General features: G+C 38.5%; 1 protein-coding gene across 2 annotated transcripts in view; it reads right to left on the bottom strand.

Moving 5' to 3' along the window:
• Window positions 1-8,781: 8,781 nt before the first annotated feature.
• The window catches only part of PDGFD (platelet derived growth factor D), a 226,782-nt gene continuing 216,908 nt past the window's right edge, over window positions 8,782-18,655 (bottom strand). For both annotated transcript variants that reach the window (XM_082339987.1, XM_082339988.1), the window contains exon 7: window positions 8,782-9,417. In XM_082339987.1, the coding sequence (XP_082196113.1) occupies window positions 9,292-9,417 (126 nt within the window). In that variant the 3' untranslated portion in view covers window positions 8,782-9,291. The remainder of the gene's footprint in view (window positions 9,418-18,655) is intronic.

Here is an 18,655-nt window from a genome sequence, read left to right on the forward strand (position 1 = left end):
TCTTTATTCCTGGTGCCTAGAATTGTGCCTACCTTATGGTAGATGCTCAATTATGATTAATTAAATGAATGAAACTGGACCAGAATGTTCAGTGACGACCTCAAGGTCCATGTTTGGAATTGTAATTGGGACGAATTTATGAAGAAATTATTTAGTTTTGCCTCCTGTTCAATGAGTTGGACAGATAGTGTTGCAATGTGATTAAGGATGTGGGTTGCAGAGGAACTGCCTGGAGTTTACTACTTGTTGACCTTGGGTAATTTACTTAAACTCTCCATGCTTTACTTTTTCATCTTTATAAAACATAACAGGCATAACAACATTGCTTTATAATAAAAATGTTACATACATTAATTTTTTAATTTCATAAGACCCATTTATCATTGGGTTATTATGAGAATTAAGCAAATACATGTAAGCATCAGAAAAATTCCTAGCACATTGTAAACACTCCATAAATGGGCACTGATATTACAGTTAATATCCATTATTTGCAGCTTCTGTATTTGCAAATTTGCCCGCTCCCTAAAATTTATATGTAACTCCAAAATTAATACATGAAGTATTTTTGTGGTCATCTGCAGACATGTGCAGAGTGGTGAAAATTTTCAGCTGTCCAACACATGTTCCCCGCTGAGGCCAAACAAGGCAACACACTGCCCTCTTGTTTCAGCTCTCATCCTGTAAACAAGTGTCCTTTTAGTGACATGTTTTGCATTTTTGTGCTGATTTTGTCATCTAAAATAGCCCCAAAGTGTAGCTGAAGTGCTGTCTGGTGTTCCCAAGCACAGGAAGGCTGTGATGCACCTTATGGTGAAAATATGTGTTAGACAAGCTTCATTTAGGCATGAATTATAGTGCTGTTGGCTGTGAGTTCAATGTTAATGGATCAATAATATTTATTAAAATAAGGTTTCCTTAATCAGAAACACACATAAAACAAGGTTATGCATCTATCAGTTGATGAAAAAGTAGTGACTAGAGGCTCCTAGGAACCTAAGCCTGTATTTCCCTTCAGAGCTGTGATTCAGTATTTGCTAACTCAATGTACATGTTGATAAGAACCAACTATTTCTCTCTCCTTCCACTCACTAATCAAGCTCTCCAGCAGGTAATTTTCATTCAAAACTTCCATTTCATCACAACTCTTCCCTCCACAATATTTCACCATCTGACTCACACCTCAACCACTTGATATTCTCAGAGAACCCAAGAGAGGGATTTGTCCATACATCAAGACCCACAGGAATGGGGTCTCCCTCAGGACCCTCAGCCACCTTCTCTGTGTTGGTGTCATTTTTCCCTCTCTCCCTTTGTAGTATGACTTTTTCTGGTCTTTTTGGTCTATGTGGAAGGAGTATGGTTCTCAATAGCCATTGATTTTTACATCCCACCTTCCAAATAACCAAAGAGAGACTGTCTGGATCTCTTCTCAGTTTCACATATCCTGAGAAAGACTTAGATCCCTGCTTGGATCAAGTGTCACAACCCTAGATATTCAGCTGAGATGTGTGTGTGTGTGTGTGTGTGTGTGTGTGTGTGTTGCTGTGAAGTGTTATTGTGGCTGCAACATTGTGGGTGATATCTAGAGTCTAGAGCTGCATTGTCTGATACTATAGCCACTAGTCACATGTGGCTATTTACCTTTAAATGCAAATTAATTAAAATTGAGTACAATTAAAAAGTCTTCAGCCCAACAGTCACATTTCAAGTGCTCAACTGCCTCATGTAGCTAGTGGCTACAGTACTGGACAGTGCAGATATAGGACACTTGGCATCATCACAAATTTCTATTGCACAGTGCCACTATAGATAAAGTGGTTTTTCCCAGAAAGGGAGTGGAGGTAGGGGTAGGGAGGGGTGTTTCTGGGCAGTTAAATCAGTAGGTTTCTCCTACATCTTCTCTGCAATACTTGATAAAACTTACCCAGTCCCCTTGGAACAATTTCCTCCTCTGGCAGTCGGGATATTTTTATATTCTTGCAATTGCCCTGTGATCCCTTTTCTCCTCAATCTTCATCCTCCCCTAAGTGACTCAACCATCCCTGTAGCTTTTAATAGCTACATGTGGATGACTCTTAAATTTACGTATTATTCCCAGACCCCTCTTCTGAGCTTGAGACCCACAGACCTAACTGCCTACTTCGTATCTTCAACTGGATATGTCAAAGACCATTTGGCATTAATATCTTACATTGAATTCTTGATATACAAATCTCCTCCTCTTCCCCTGTCTCCAGTCTCAACAAATGGCATCTCTATCGGCCTAGTTTGTTATGCCAGAAGCCTTGGAAAAATCCTTGACATCTTCCTTCACTTCTCTCTCAACACCCAATCCACCACCGACTGGTCGATTAAACATTCAAAATATTTCTCTAATCTAGTCACTCTTTTTTTTTTTCATTTCTAATGCCACACTCTCCTTCTAGTTTCCCTCTGGTTAATATTTATTTAATATTTATTCAACTTTCTGTTTCTCCTTCGATGTCATTTTCTTAAGGAATCCCTTCCTGCACCTGATCTAAATTCTACCTTTTAATGTCATCCCATATTATGCTTTGCTTTCCACAAATATAATGAATTATTTACTTTTTTGTTTAATATCTACCCTTCCTTATCTAGTTTGATAAGAGCAGGAAACATGGCTGTTTTATTGTTTTCTAAATCTGTTATGTCTGGCACTTAATGAGGGCTAGTTAGCCCTTGGTTAGTGTTTATCAAATTTTTGGAACACATTATTTGTGAGCTTTGTGAATTCCTCTTTTTTCTTCTTCTCTGTGGTCATGGATGTCCTTTAGGTTCTGTTCTTTATCTTCTCATGATTTCAGCCTTGCCACTCTAAGGATGACTCCCAGTAAACATTACAAGCCCTGGCTTTTCTGGGAGACATGATCTCTTCTCTCAAAATTACCGTCTCTTCCTGCCTCCCCAGTTTTCTGAGAATACTCTCAAAATTCCAACCCACATGCTTCTCTCCTCCAGGACACCCCCAAGCCTGCATTGCCCTCCCCATTTAGCCATTACGACCGTTGAATCCTCTTGTTAACCTCTTTTGCGGTTGGTTGGTCTTAGTCTAGGCAAACAGCACCTCCTAGAGATTTTAAATGCACAGCCTGCACAACCACAGGGGACCTACATGCCTTCCTGTCTCTGAGGTCTCACTTTTGTCCTTACTGTCTCACCCCTAGTGTTGTCAAACCCAAGTGTGTGTGCCCGACACACAGTCAGATAAAACAAACCAAAATGTAGGAGTTCGGAGCCAAGAAAAGATTATTTGTTGTAGGGCCATGAAAGGAGAATGGGGCAGCTCATGCTCAAAAGACCTGAACTCCCTGATGGGTTTCAGGGAAGAAGTTTTTATAGGCAAAATTTGGGAGGAGGACAGCAGGGTATGTGTGACTCTCCTCTGATTGGTTGGTGGTGAGGTAACCGGGTAGTGTTCCAGGAATCTCAATCATCAGCCTTCTGGTTCCAACCAGTCTGGGGCCCAAGTGCTTGTGCTCAGCCTGAAGTCCTCTTCCACGTGGTCTGGGGACTTAGCTCCTGTAGAAGAACTCAGAGATGTGTATCAAACTGTTATGCACATCCATCCCTCCAGGAGGAACTAGGACCAGGCCCCATTCCTACACTATTGTTGTTTCTGCATCCTCTCACTCCCCTAATTAGTAACTGTTTGAATCTGCCCTTTGGACCTCAAAGAAGGTCTAGGAGGTGAAAACCATTTTCCTATAAACAAGAAATGGGGGATACAGAGAGCACTTTGTACCTGGGTTAGGGGCACCACAGGGTCCTGCTCAGTTTCAATACCCCCTCTTCTTTGATACTTCTCAACTTTGAGGGGTGGCAGAAGAACTTGGTTTTAGGGGGACTTGGTTTCACTACAACTTTAAGAGTTTCATAATTTGTATCCCTACCTCTGTCCTTCCTGCAGATTGCCACTTTCCAAAATACAGAATTGCAGAATTGTTCTGTTGGAAGGACCTGTAGAACATCTTATCCTTCTAATTTGCAAATGAGGAAACATAGGTCCAGAAAGTGGCAGACTTGTTACTATACCCAAGGCCTTCTAACTTTGTCTCTGATGCATTATGACATTTGCAGCCCCCCACTATGCTCAGAAGCCCCCATGGCTTCCTCTACCACGTGTAAAAGACAAAGCTCTTTGCTAACCAGCCACAGAAGACTTTGCATAATCAGGTACTTATCTACCTTTTCAAACATACCACCAATTGTTCCTCTATATAGATTACTTTCCTTTCTGCCACTTTACTCTCTGGTCTTTGAACTGCCCACATTTACTTTATGCATTTTTGCTGGGGGATCTTTAGGTTTTTTGTTGTTGTTGTTGTTTATCTTACCTAGAACATCTTTCCCTAGTTTTATCCCCTGTTGTGGATCTTGCATTTTAAAATTCAAAGCATACATGCATTTTAAAACATTTTGTTGTTGAATGAATATATGAAACATTTAGCCAGTTTTCCTCATATTGCCTATGGCTAAATCCCTTTTGATAGAAGTCAATAACATTCACCACCATATTCTGAAGTTTACACAAAAAATGGACAATATTGGGAAATATTTACTTGACGTGTTCAACTCTCAAAATGCAGTGATTTCTTAACATTTGGCAGTTTTAGCCTACCAATTGCTCATTTGGTAAACCATGCATTTGATCTCCTGATCTCCTTAAATGACCCCATCTCCTGTGCCTTCCCAAAGTACACATCGCTCCTGATTTTCTCTGACTTGAAGTCTGGTGGGTAGAGACTGGTGAGAAAGAGGAGGGATGCGGAAGTCACAAGGAGAAAAGGAAAGGCTAGAAGATACTCGAAGAGAATGAATTTGTAATATTGCCTCAATCAAAGATAGAGATTAGAGAATATGACCCAGAGACTTGAATTCTTAAAAGTGAATTTGTATTACAGGCATTATTTAAAATATAAATTGAACCCAAGAGTGATTTTAACATTTGGTTTCTGGCTACTAAGCCTGGAAACCAGTATTCAACAGTTTAAAATAATTAGAAAATCAAATGGCTTTATTAGAAAATGAAGATTTCTTGGCCCATAACTTGCTGCACTGAATATATTAGCCTTTATTATGGACTCAGCTCCACTCTCTTCTAATGCGATCTGCTAAAGAATTTTTAGAGATCTCTATAGAATTAAAATTTACTTTAAAAAGATAAAAATTAACTTGCAATTCTGAACTATAACGTGAACATCAAGCACAAAGTCTTAAATAAGTGATTAGTTGTTTATCCATTGTTGATAAACTATGATATTCAGGAGATAGCCCAGTGTGTTATGTTAAGTTTTAAAGACCTGTGTAGTCTTTAAGTAAGTTGATCATTAAAAAACAACAGAATTCAAGTGAATGTCAATAAAACCAGTGAATTATAAATATTCTTTCTTCTAGCATATTTGCTCAGAGCTGTCAATAAACGAAATTGTATTGCCTAGAATTTCAGGCATGAATACTAATCTATGAATTTAATTTAATGTTCTATCAGAGGACCCTAGGAGAATATGAAAAATTTGGACATCTGTTGAGTTACTAATATAAAACTGGACACATGCACCTTTCAGGAAATAAAATGAAATTCTTAATGTATTTGCATTAAAATACTGTTTATATATATATGGATAACATGATTTTTGTACACAAAAATCCAGGTTAGCTAAATGAACTACTCTACATCCTTCCCCGTTTTTCCCCATACTTTGACTCCACATTAGCTGGTATTTCCGATAGTAAAATTGATTCTTGCCACAGAATACATGTCTCTACTCCCTTTCCCCAAACAACTCAAAACCACTAAACTAAATAAAGTGGCAGAGTTTCACCCAACCCTGTGCTGCTGTCATCCTGTCTCCAGTGGGATGATGATGAAGACTGAAATACATACGAGCAAAAGCAAAATTTCTTGCAGCGAGAAGAGCTCTCTTCAGTTTTTGCCCCCCCACGTGACGCCAACACGTCACACACCAAACTCTATAGGAGTGTAGCCCCTAAATTGGTCCAGAAAGTGGCCGACTTGTCACTATACCCAAGGCCTTCTAGCTTTCTCTCTGATGCACTATGATACTTGCAGCCCCCCACCTGCTGGGAGGAAAAGTCCCCAACTCCCACAGATCACTTCCCAGGAATCCTTACAAATGCTACCAGATTGATCATCTGCCTTCATGTGATTTGAGACGGTTCATAATTTACTGTCCAGCTGAAAGCACTCATGTTATGAAGGAAAACTACATATGATCTTTAAATCTATTACTTTAAAATATTTTTGGTCACTTTAATGTACGCTTTAGGTTCAGGCATTATTTGGGGGGATTTGTTTCCAAATAATGAAATAAAATATTGATAATAAACAACTGAGCTGATAACACTTGCCCACCAGCTGGGGTGTCCATCTAGAGGGGAAAAGGTGTGAGGGTGGACATAATGTTATTGATTCCAGGTCGGCAAGGAGAGAGAGGCTGTGTACTCTCCAAAGTAAGGAATGTCAGAGGAGAATATCTTTCATTAAAAGGCCTGCAGGGAACAAACAGTCAAACAAAGAAGCAACAACAGCAGCAAGAAAACAACAAAACCCAAGTCCCACTTAATTTCCGGTTTCCGGTGGCTTCAGGAAGGGACAAAGTAAAAGCCTGTTTTCAGGGAACAACGTTCTAAAACCAGGCCTGCAGAAATCACCCGATCTTGTCACTCCAAGCAGCTGCATGTGTTTGGGGAAGTAAGTTTGTAACATTGTGCACCTTTTAAAACTGCAGTTGAGTACTAAATAATGGAGTAGTTTTGTTCGTAAGCAATATTTATTTTTCATGAAGATAGGAGGCATATTACATTTGTTATAGAAAATGCTACAAGACGAAAAAGCTGCATGTTACTGATATGACAAAAAACATGAAAAATTCTACTTACAAAAGTGCTCTGCCCTATAAGAACATATTGAACAGAAGGCATTATTCCAGGTGAGTGAGCCATGCAGAAATGAGGACTTATTAGGATTTATTTTGAAATGTAATTTGTACGGTGAGCTTTTTATCCCTTTGATGGCAGTGAAACAGATTTATTGGCTACATGTTTGTTAGAAGTGCAATAGATAACAGATAACCAAGGGAGAAGTTTTAATAAAACACTCAGGAAAGAAAAAAAGAGGTGAGTGAATATGCCTGCTTACATTTCAGCTAATAAATAAAAAGTACAGATGGGGCTTTAACTGAAAACCATCCTGGTTATTGCAGCCTGGAAGGTTTATTGAAAACTGGGTAGAACACTCTAATTCCTCATACTTACAGCTGAACAAGCTAGGGTGATATAACACAAATTTGGGTTTTGGTACAGGAAGACTGTTTTCATAGGAAACTTGGAAGAGGCGTGAAGGGCAAGAGTGGTTCCTGATTACTAGAGGGTCTGCCTCAGCTATTTTTGATTGTGCTCTGGGATTTTGGGCAACTCAGCAATAGAGTATTTATTTTTACCAGTCATCCCCTGAGGTAAAAACACTGGACACTTTCAGGGAATTTTTGAAGGAACATCTTCAATAAGCATTGGCCTTTCAAAGAGCTGAGCAGAAATGAGCTCCTAAGGATGGTTGAGAACTTGGTCCTGAAAGCACCACGCTCAGAAATCCAAGTATATTTAGGCCGCTCCTCTGACACTGGGACTTAATGAGCCCCAGTCACATAGCCCTCACTCAACTTGGCTGTAGTCAGTAGGGCCCTGGACTCAGGGAAGAAACTGGCTCTCCTATTTTCTTTCAAGGTGAGATGAAAATTGTCATTCTCTCCGAGCAGTCCCTGAGCTATCTTGATTTCAGTGTCACTCTCTTAAGAGACTTGCTTTGGAGAATGATGAATCACTTCTTACGCCTGGAGTCAGTCTCTGAGGTCTTAACAGACATTAAGGAGCCGGGGAGGAAAAATTACTCTAAGTACCAATAATAACCCCCAGTGCAAAGACTGCTTCCTAGTGTAGAGCAGTGGCCGAACTTGTGCACCCACAATTTACAGTGTGGCTTCTTAGAACAAGCTCCATAGATTTGGAAAGAACCAGAGACCCCAGATCTAATTTCACTTAGTTCAGAAACAGGAATTCATCTGAATTGAATGGTGAGTGAGTACATGATTAGGAATCTACATCAATAAAACTGGGTTGTTTTAATACACAAAAACTTCTAGGCTATAAATAGTCCATAATGGCTTGCCAAATATAAAATGCCATTGTAAATCCATGTCTGTATATCGAAGAGTCAGAAACACAAAAGCAAGATACGTAAAATTAACTGGCATAATTTGGAGAGTATGTATCCGTTATTAAATATGGATCCCATTCAAATATTCCATCCGATTCCCAGTTATGTTAATATTTCAATGCTCACTTTTTTGACTTTCAACTGCCCCCAGTTTTCAATGAACACTATTTTGAAAGGCTCATGCAGAGTCCTCATGCCATTCTCCAAAGGAGTTACTTCCGCAGAGAGGTTTTTGAAAAGAAACAATTCTGCTCTAGCTTATAAATTGTCTCTCATAGGGTTATAATAATAAACCTTGTGAGAATTTTTTGGAGATAGGTGTTAATGAATTTGCATGTGTCAGCAAGACACATAAAAAGAAGCCTTAATTTCTAAAGCACCTATATTATTATGACATGCTTTTGGAGACAGGTAATTATTGTCTATATAGCCAAGTATGTAGTACATCTCGTGAGAAAAATGGTTAGGAATGTGTTCTTCCCAGAAACCATATTTTTCCTTTTTTTATAATTAAGATATATGCATAAGAAAAATCTCATTTATTGGTTTTTAATATACAGGGTGCTTTCTTTAAAAGAGCAAGATCCAAAATTGTTTTGTGATTCAAAACTTAAAAATAAACAAATTCATCTTCCAAATATTCCAATGACATGTTCCATGTATTTACTATGTCCCTTATTTTGTCAGATTTTAAGGGTCTAGATAATTAAACCATAGGTAAGCTCTGGTGTACCTGGTTATATATACTGAATAAACCATATGATCTATTTACACAGGGACATGGATATATATACATATATATCCTCAGACACTATTATTAAATGCAATCCTATATTCTTGGATATAGAGATTGATGATACACCTTTCTACTTCTCATGGCACTAACAAAGCTAGGTTGAAACTCAGCAACCACTTGTATTCATTGCTTTGCAGGCTAATAGTAAGTTCGGTTGCTGGTGGGAAAGGGGTCTCTTACCACACCCTCCTTAAAATAAAGGTTCTTTCATGCTTAATGTAAGTATGTGCACATTCTTTTATCGAGGTGGTCTTGAGCTGCAGATACAGTCGCACCGCTCATGGTGATCCAACTGGATGTCAACGAGAGCCATGTGCTTCGCTCTGCCCCTCCTCTTGAAATGGCCAGGCTCAAACTTTAACACCTAGGACAAAAAGCATTTCCTGTTAGAAAGCACCTGGAGTATAACTCAACTACATACCACTTATTCTCTTTATGACAACTGGTTCTTAAGCCTTTGAGGATCCAATGAAAGCTATGTGCTCGCTCTTAGATTGCACACGTGTAAATATTTTTACAATCACCAACTCCTTAAAGTAATGGAGTTCACTGATAGTAATGCCTCCTGCATTACCTACCTGCAGTACCAAGATGACTTCAGGTGTCTGAGCAGGTATTTACTGAGAGCTTTCTAAGGGCCTGCTTTGTGCCAAGTGCTGTCCCAAATATTATCATAAAGACTCTTCTGACCAAAGCATGTGTTATGGATAAATATAATACTGAGCACATTATTATCTCTTTAGACAGGACAACGAATAAAGTCATGAACATAATATGCTGGTATGGCTAAATGTTTGGTTGACGTAAAACATTTTGCCCTGATGAAGGTCATTAGTGGCCATAAATAACTGAAAATGTGTGTATGTTCTTACATATTTGTTAAGATAGAATACCTATTATAATTCGAAACAGATCATGCTCCACTAAGATCTTTGTACATTAATACCTGTATAACAGTATGACATTTCTTGAATTAATAAAGTATATCCTTAATTTTTTACATTAATAGGTTTAAATGTAATTTTTTGAATTATTAAGTTTAAATAGGAGCTAACTCTTCTTCCTGAGTGTGGCCTTCACTGAAGTCAATATTTGCCATCATATGCACAAATACTGGTTTTCTATACACTCCACAGTCAGTTTAATTGCTTCTTGCTTTATATTCTGAGGCTCCTGTTAGCCTTTAGTTTTGATTTTGTTCTACTTTCTCTTTTAGACTTTAAACTCTGCATGACACCACATGCTACATGTATTATGTAGCATTTTATGGTTTTCAAAGAATTTGCACAGATGCACTATTTCATTTGCCCTCAGACAAACCTTGTCACACAGTAGAGAAGGTATCTTTATTCACAATTTATAGGCGGGAGAACTGAGATTCCAAAGGAGGCCAAGTGCCAGAGTCTTCTGGCAACCTGGAGCTGGGAGCAGGGCTTTTGTCCTCTAGGCTTCTAGCACACTCAAACCCAAGGACCCAACACCTCTCCAATGTGGTTACGATTTCCTTTTGTGTCTCAAAGCTGTGTCAGGCACACATGTGAACTGAAATGGGGACCTGATGCTTGGTATACGTTGGTCCTAGATGAAGATTAGATGCTTTCAAGGCTGTATAACTTTTCATGGCATCCCCACAATTTTTTACTATGGATTGTCTTCCCAGCAATTTTCTCATCCTCACATTCCCTGTTTCAAGTCATAAACAAACCAAAACCACCTACTAGGACACTAGGCCTAGAGTCCTCAGTCCTCATGTGTCCCCTTTACTTTAGCATTTAGCCCTGTTGTTCCATAAGCATTCTGTGGGGCGGGTCATTTGTTCAATGTTCAATAAAGCTAAGGAGCCTGGACTCTGCTAACACAGAGTGAAATACTGAGTCCCATTTGTAGAAGAGCTTCAAAAGAATATTGTGAATACAAAACTGGGGTGGGTTGGGTGGGAAGGAATGCCCCAGGAGAGTTCATGAGGGAGGCATAAAGACTCAAAACTACTTGATTGTAGTAAAGCTAGTCCAGATGACAGTTTTGATAGCCAATTATCTTTTTTACCTGCAATTCTACTGCACTTACACTATGTATCACACAAGTTCACATGACGTATGATGCTTTCTCTCTATTAATTGTATTACAAGTGCCTTGAGGACAAGGATAGCAAAAACAATCACTAACATTATTGAGTTTTTACAAGATGCCACACATTGTTGTGACTTTGCAAGTATTAAATGTTTTGGATGTCACTGCAATACTATGAGATAGGTACTTTTCTAATTTTGTTCCCAGATAAGGAAAGAGAGAGATTAAGGTTACAGAGCCAGTGACTGGTGTAACCAGTATTTGACTCCGTGTGGCCTAACTCGTACCCTTACCTGGAAATTGAAATTTTGTTTGTGCAGGTCAGCAGCATGTTGGGAACATAGTAGCTGCTAAAGAATGTACCTGGGTGAACGTGGTGGGTGATGCTGCCAGTGTAGAAGTATGGGAACGTATGTTCACGGTGTCTCCTCCCTGCATCTCCTCTACCCCAACCTCCAACAAACAAACGGGGCAAAACAAAACAAGCCAAGAAATAAAGCAGAGGCCAGAATGAAGTGGCCTATGCTTTGCATCACTTTTAAGCCTTTCACAATTATGAAATAAAATTTCAAGTATCGATAGCAGAATGACAATGACATTTGCCTTTCCCTGCTCCCATGTTCTCTCTTGCTGGGTCTCTAAAGAAAATAAAAGCTGTTGTGTCTCTGTGGAAAAAATAAGTAACCAAAGCAATGGATGAAGAGTATATTGCGTTTTGGGGGATTAAATACCCTGCCCATGACAGATATGAAAGCCCTACTGTGCCATATTTAGTCAAAATGCCTTGGAAGGGGTTAAGGGTTGGGTTCCTACAACTTTGCCAAGAATTTCTCTAATATTAGTCACTGTTGTCCAGCCTATAAACCAGATTGGGGAGTTGGAATATTCAGGGTAAGAAAATGATTCCTAAGAAGCTGAGCATATGATAAATATTCTCTGTTTAAAAAAGACCATTATCAAAGCCTAATATGTTGCCATGGCTGATATCTATAAAATCAGTGCTCTGTTGATTTGCTTCCTCTTTTGATGACAAATGAAAGTGTGTGCCTTGGGATGAGAGCAGAGCCTGGCCAGTTTTTCTAACTGGTCTCCTGATTGTTCAGGGATTTTCCCTGTGTTTTATATTAAGCCATGTGAGCACAGTATATATGTGTTTTGCTGATAAGAGGAGAAAAATGAATTGGCAGACACTTTTCCAGACAAGACAGGAAAGCATTGTTTGAACAAAGTGGAAATTGGACTGCTTTACTGGCTGATCACAGCACTGATGTTCAAAGCTTTCAGACCATGTAATAGTCTTAGGTTCAGGTATACAGCATTGAAAGGAGGAAGAAAGCAAAGCTGATTTGAGAGAGCCTGAAAAGTTAAAAGAAAAATGAAAAGCCTTTATCTGAGAAAGCAAACGGTCTATGGGTCATCTGGTCACCTTTAAAGGAAAGGAACCATTGAATTAATTACAGCTGCCAAAGGACACTCACTAATAGGTACCATCACAAAATGCTTTCCTATTTTCTGAGCTTTGATTCACAGCTGCAAGCACACACACTGAAATAAAAATCCACGGAGGAGCAGCCAGCCATTTCTTATCACCTATGGGTGAAAATGGCAATCTTGGCCCTTCTCCACCATCTGGAAAACCACATGAAGCCAAGGAAAGATGACTTTTACTAAATGGAGAATGACTGAGCCAGTTGGCAGCTTTCATACCACTACACAAAATCAAAGATGCTCAGTTTGCAAATTACCATAACACAAAAGATATTTAACTACGGTTACTCGCCTTGTTGCCCATAAACCACTGAATGAATCATTGCCGTAAAGCTATTACACTAATAAAACAATACTAGGCAGAAAAGCTATCTGCCAAGTTGAGTTCTTGTTTACTGCAAATATAAAAAAGGTTGTTAAGGCCTTGTAACTGTTCTCAAATTAATGGCTGACATAGGAACACAAGTACATATTTCAGGACACATGCATTGTATAAACCTGAATCATTAAGAATTTATTTAAGGTTCTACTGAACTCCTAAAACAGGTAGCATTCAGTACACATAGTTTCTTATCTTAAGAAAAAAAAAGCTTCATATTTTTGCTTCCATTTTGATTTCTTTTATGCTTATAGACTTTATGAAAAATGTTAAGATTTTTAAGGGCTGGTAGTCAACTTTTCTGAAACCTAAAGTGACTACAAGCAAAAATATTTTGAGAAGGGATAACATATTATTTTCTACCTGGGTCATTGCTCATCTTGCAGGTGATAGTTTCAAGGGAAGCTGAGACATAGTCCTCAATAAGAAAGACACAAATAACAGAGTTCAGCAATGTTTTGCTGACAAGCTAAGTATGAAGGTGACCAAAGGCGGGGGTTATACTATGGATCTATACAATGCTCATGAATTTTCAAAATGCAATCTTGACCTCTAAAAGTAAGTGGACATTTACTTATAATTGAAATTTTCTGTGAGCATTTTGGGGTGTATTTAGCCACAGTTCTACCTTCAGAGAACTAAACAGGTATGATTTTGACAGCACTTTAGAGGGTTAACGACTACACGTTCAGCCCACCAATTGCAGAAAACATAATGGAAGCCTAGCTGGGCACCAAGTTTCAGAGCACTGCATTAGCATTGAGTATCATTCATGTCACAGATAGGTCTTTGTCTACCTGGGGAATATCATGCCCCAAGGCAGGTTTGCTAAACTTTGGCAGGAAGGCCTAATGTGAAGCCAGAGCTCCAAGGGAAAGGATGTATGCACTCTGCAGTACTTAGAGAGTCCCTTCACCAGTGAGTCATTCGGGCCATAAGGGAGTCAGAACTGAGAAGTCCCGACCACATTCTCAGAAAATTCCACCCACATCTGTCTAGTGCTTTACAGTCTTCAGATGCTTTCATTCTACCAGGATCCCCAAGAGATAAGTAGCACAGGTATTACTACCGAAGAGTGAATAAACTTTTTTATAAGCATTCTATAAACAGCAACTGTTCCAGATCATATATTTTTGTTCTTTTGCATTTACTTAGCACTTCAACCACCAATTTGTTTACATTCCTAACACAATTTCAGTAAAATAAGATTTAGGGAGTAGGTGAATGGATATCATATAATTTCAGATCTGTCGGGGAACTGAAAATTGTAGGTTATCATGGGGAGTAAGTGAGCAAACCCGAGGCCCTGGGGAGTTTTAAGTAGCTGGCCCTAGGTGGCCTCCCATGTGATTCCACATCTTCTCTCTTCAGTTGTGTGATTTTTTTTCTCTATTGTCTTGTCTCTTCTAGGAACACACAGGAAAGGCCTGCAAGAGAGTTGTCTCATGGTCTCACTCAAAGAGGGAGAAAGAGGAAGAAGCAGGGAGACTCTATATAAGCTCTAGAAATGCTGTTTCCAGAAAAAGAATTGAAAAGAGATTTTCTTGACTTTTGTTATGGTTAGTTATAATCATAACCCCAAAACTCATTGCCTTTGCCATAGAGTAGAAATCTTTTGAAAAAAATTGCTTTCCTGTCTCGCTGGTTTCAATTTGCAATTTTACCTAAATTTGTTTCAATGACAGATGCTTAAAACATGTAAAAATTAAAAGTACCATTCTTTTATCTCAAGTCTAAAGCTCAACATTTTATTACCTCTAATTAATCTTTTGTTTCATATATATAAATATCTGCTTACATCTTCTAACTCAAACTGTAATGGGCAGCAGATTTTTAATATAAAATTCGTATACTTAAAGTAAAGTTAAAATAAAAAGAATCCTCCGAAGTCATTTTTTCATTTTTTCAAGCAACAGGAATGATTCTAGATGTTGTAAATATGCCAGACACAGAGATGTGTCTAGGCTTATGCTGTTCAATATGGTAGTCCCTAGCCATGTGTAGCTATTTACATTAAATTAGTTAAAATTAAATAAAATTAAAAAATCAGTTTCTCATTTGCATTACACACATTTCAAATACCCCATAACCACATGTTGCTAGTGACTACCAGATTGGATAGTACAGATATGGAACATTCCTATCACTGCAGAAAGTTCTACCAGATAGTGCAGGTATATCAGCATTGTGACTAAATCATGAGAGGAAGGACAGAGAAAATTAACTTCTATCTTTCTCTCTCTGTTGCCTCCTAAGTTTTTGGCTGTTGACTGAATGGACATAGCCAGGAGACCAAACAATAAAAAATAAACCAGTAAGTATTAATTTAAAAGGTCACCATATTTTTTGGAAATATCCCTTCATTACACATTATCAAGGAAAGATAACTAAAATAATAGCACCCTCTAATTGTCTACACAATATGTTTTCTGGAACTTTCCCTTTTTAAAAATCACTACCAAAAGTATTTTTTTATATCCTACATATTCCAAGAAGCATAGAAATGTTGCTAGGAAAAAGACTTTAACAGGATACCTATAAAATTTTGAGAACAGGAAATAATACAGATGGTAACATTTTATTGCACAGTGAAAAATGCTCAGAGCCCTACAGGAGAAGTCGCATGACCTGGGAAAAGAGCAATGATATTAACTTCCTTCTATTTATAATTTCTAATTATTGGTAATTTTATAATTATACATTTTAATTTCTTGGATTTTACTCCTAAATGTTGAGCTTTGAAATATCTGTGGAGTCATACAGGCCTGCTTATGTGACAAGTTCTAGTCACCCCCTTAAGGGTGCTCATCTGTCATGAAAACTCATTTCACATCTCATCAGTTACAACCAGGAGCTGGGGAAACCAGTTTCTCATTTCTCTGAGTTAAGAATACAGACACAGAACTAATAGAACAGAGGACAAGGATTCTTCCCTAATGAGACTGAGCTCAAGCAACCCCCATTTCTGGAAATGGAACAAGCCTCCTGCTCTTTTCCACAGGGCACTGGACAGAGTGGTCACTGTGACACATTTCAAAGGTATTTTAGGAGTTTGGGGCAAGTGTGCCAGCCGTGTGTGTTCCAGGTATGCAGTTACTGACTGAGTGATTGATGCTGTTTTGTCCCTTTGTCCAGAACTCAGCAGTGTGATTTTGTACAGAGCTCAGCAGACTCCGAGAAGTAAAAATATCATGACATGTTTCAAAGACGTGATTTAGACAGCAGTTTCAAAAATATGCCAACATTTTAAACCCACTCATGTGACTTAACAAAGAGACCAAGGGCTTCCCCTTCTAGATATTAATTGTGAACAGAAATTTACAGGTAACAGCTACTGTGTACAGAGACAAGAATAGACCTAAGAAAAGGACCCTTCAGACTCCTTCAGAGTTAACTGTCTGGGAGGTGAGGGTCCTTTTGGGTGTATGTTTAACTCTGTGTTTCCACAATAAGCAATTTAAAAAATCAAACTGCAACTTCTATCTGAGCGGAGAGTCAAGATGAAAATAAAGCATCAAAGGCCTGAACTCACATGTTTTTCCTCACAGTTAAGACTACGTAGAGATCTTGTCACTTCCTGGCTTATTTTAACTGGAACCAAATTACTGAATTCTGCATTTGTCCTCAGGGTATGACTCAACAATACAAAATTCACGTTCTTAGACACAAAGGACAAAGTCCAATCTAGAGTTCATCAGGTCATACAAAAATAAAACACAATGAACACAGTCAACAGCATTCCCTGGATATGAGAACAGATATTTTTTTTACTTTGAAAACTGTGGGGTGGAGTAAGAAATTCTTGTGACTAAGAAAACCAGCTCTATGCCGGTCTAAAATCGTGTGTCCCCGTCTGTCTGAGGTAAGCAGGGTTATTGTGGTCTCCGACCTCCTGCATTTCCCAAGTTGAAAATACTGCTTATGACGTATCCCTTTTCATTTAGCTCAGAAATTACCTCCTAACTTATTGTTTTATTGTTTTCAGGATAACAAAATGGTTGTATAAAGTGGGAGATTTTATTTAGGGAGCATCATCTATTCCTTTGTTTTGGTGGATACTGATGAAAAGCAACTCAAACAATAATTCCTAACAATAGTGTTTGCTTCATACTTTAGTTTATATATATATATATATATATATATATATATATATATATATATTTTTTTTTTTTTTTTGTCTGCATTGGGTCTTTGTTGCTGCGTGTGGGTTTTCTCTAGTTGAGGCGAGCGGGAGCTACTCTTCGTTGCAGTGTGTGGGCTTCTCACTGCGGTGGCTTCTCTTGTTGTGGAGCACGGGCTCTAGGCACATGGGCTTCAGTAGTTGTGGCATGTGGGCTCAGTAGTTGTGGCTCACGGACTCCAGAGTGCCGGCTCAGTAGTTGTTGCAAATGGGCTTAGTTGCTCCGTGGCATGTGGGATCTTTCCAAGCCAGGGCTTGAACTCATGTCCCCTGAATTGGCAGGTGGATTCTTAACCACTGTGCTACCAGGGAAATCCTTTAGTTTATATTTTAGACATATTTCAATAAGATGTTTCACATCTTACAAAATGAACTTCATATGCACCGTTTTATGTGATTCCCCAGAACCATCCTGTACGGGATTATCGGATATAATTTCTTAGTCCTATTTCACGCACATGAAAACCGCGTCTCTAAACTTTAGTGACTCACAAAATCAGGAAGTAATAGGGTTGCCGTCAATTTCAAGAGCAGTGCTAACTCCCCTTAAGTCCACTCTTTCTTTAATCTTCAATAAAGTGCTATATATTTTTAAAAAAGAGAGCACAGTGTTACTAGTGATAAGAATATAGACTTTAGAAACAGTTGATCAGTTTAGGTCCTGGCTCTGTGAGTTACTGACCAAGTCACGCTGGTCAATCTACTGCTGGTCTCAGTTTACTCATCTATAAAAAGGGAATAAAAATAGCACTCCCCTGTCAGCATTGTGGAGAAACTGCCAAGTGAGTTAATGATTGCTTACAATTATGTCTGGTACACAGTAAAGGCTTACATGCATTCCCTGTTATTATCATCAAAGTTTACTGCTCTCCTTAAATTTTTGTTCCTCTTATATCTTTAGGTTTACTTTTGTTTATTTTTGCATAATTTCAGAGCTGATTCCTCAGAGCACTCAGTCACATTTAGGAAAAATTAGTACTTCTGGAAGAAAAATATTTCCATATTTAGAAAATGAAAAAGTCTCTGACAATGTATCTTTTCTGACAATTTATATTTTGCTATCTTTATCCTGCTCCATTTTTCAATGACTTGATTGAATTAAAGTTTGGCTCTTAGCATTTTCTTAACATAACCTAGATTTGCAGTCATACACTGTAAATGAATCCCATCATATTTCTATAAGGAAGCCAAGTAAGCTCTCAAATTACTGCATCATACATTTGATTGTGTATACTAACAAGAGTGTTGTCAACCCACATGATATATTATGAATAAGGGTAAGAAAAAGGAAACCCTTCTTCAGGATACACTCTCCCCAGGGCACCTGGCTAGGCAAATTTAGCTTGAGTACAATTTCCCAATCATCCCCCTGGGAGGTGCCCCTGTGCAGTGAACAACGTGAACAACCAACGCAATGGCCCTGTTTCCCAGCGGCCTAGAGATTACAGGACTTTTGCAGCTGAAAAGGCTAAATGCAGCACTGCA

The sequence above is a fragment of the Balaenoptera borealis genome (assembly GCF_965194805.1).
Source record: "Balaenoptera borealis genome assembly, chromosome: 11".
Lineage (NCBI taxonomy): Eukaryota > Metazoa > Chordata > Mammalia > Artiodactyla > Balaenopteridae > Balaenoptera > Balaenoptera borealis.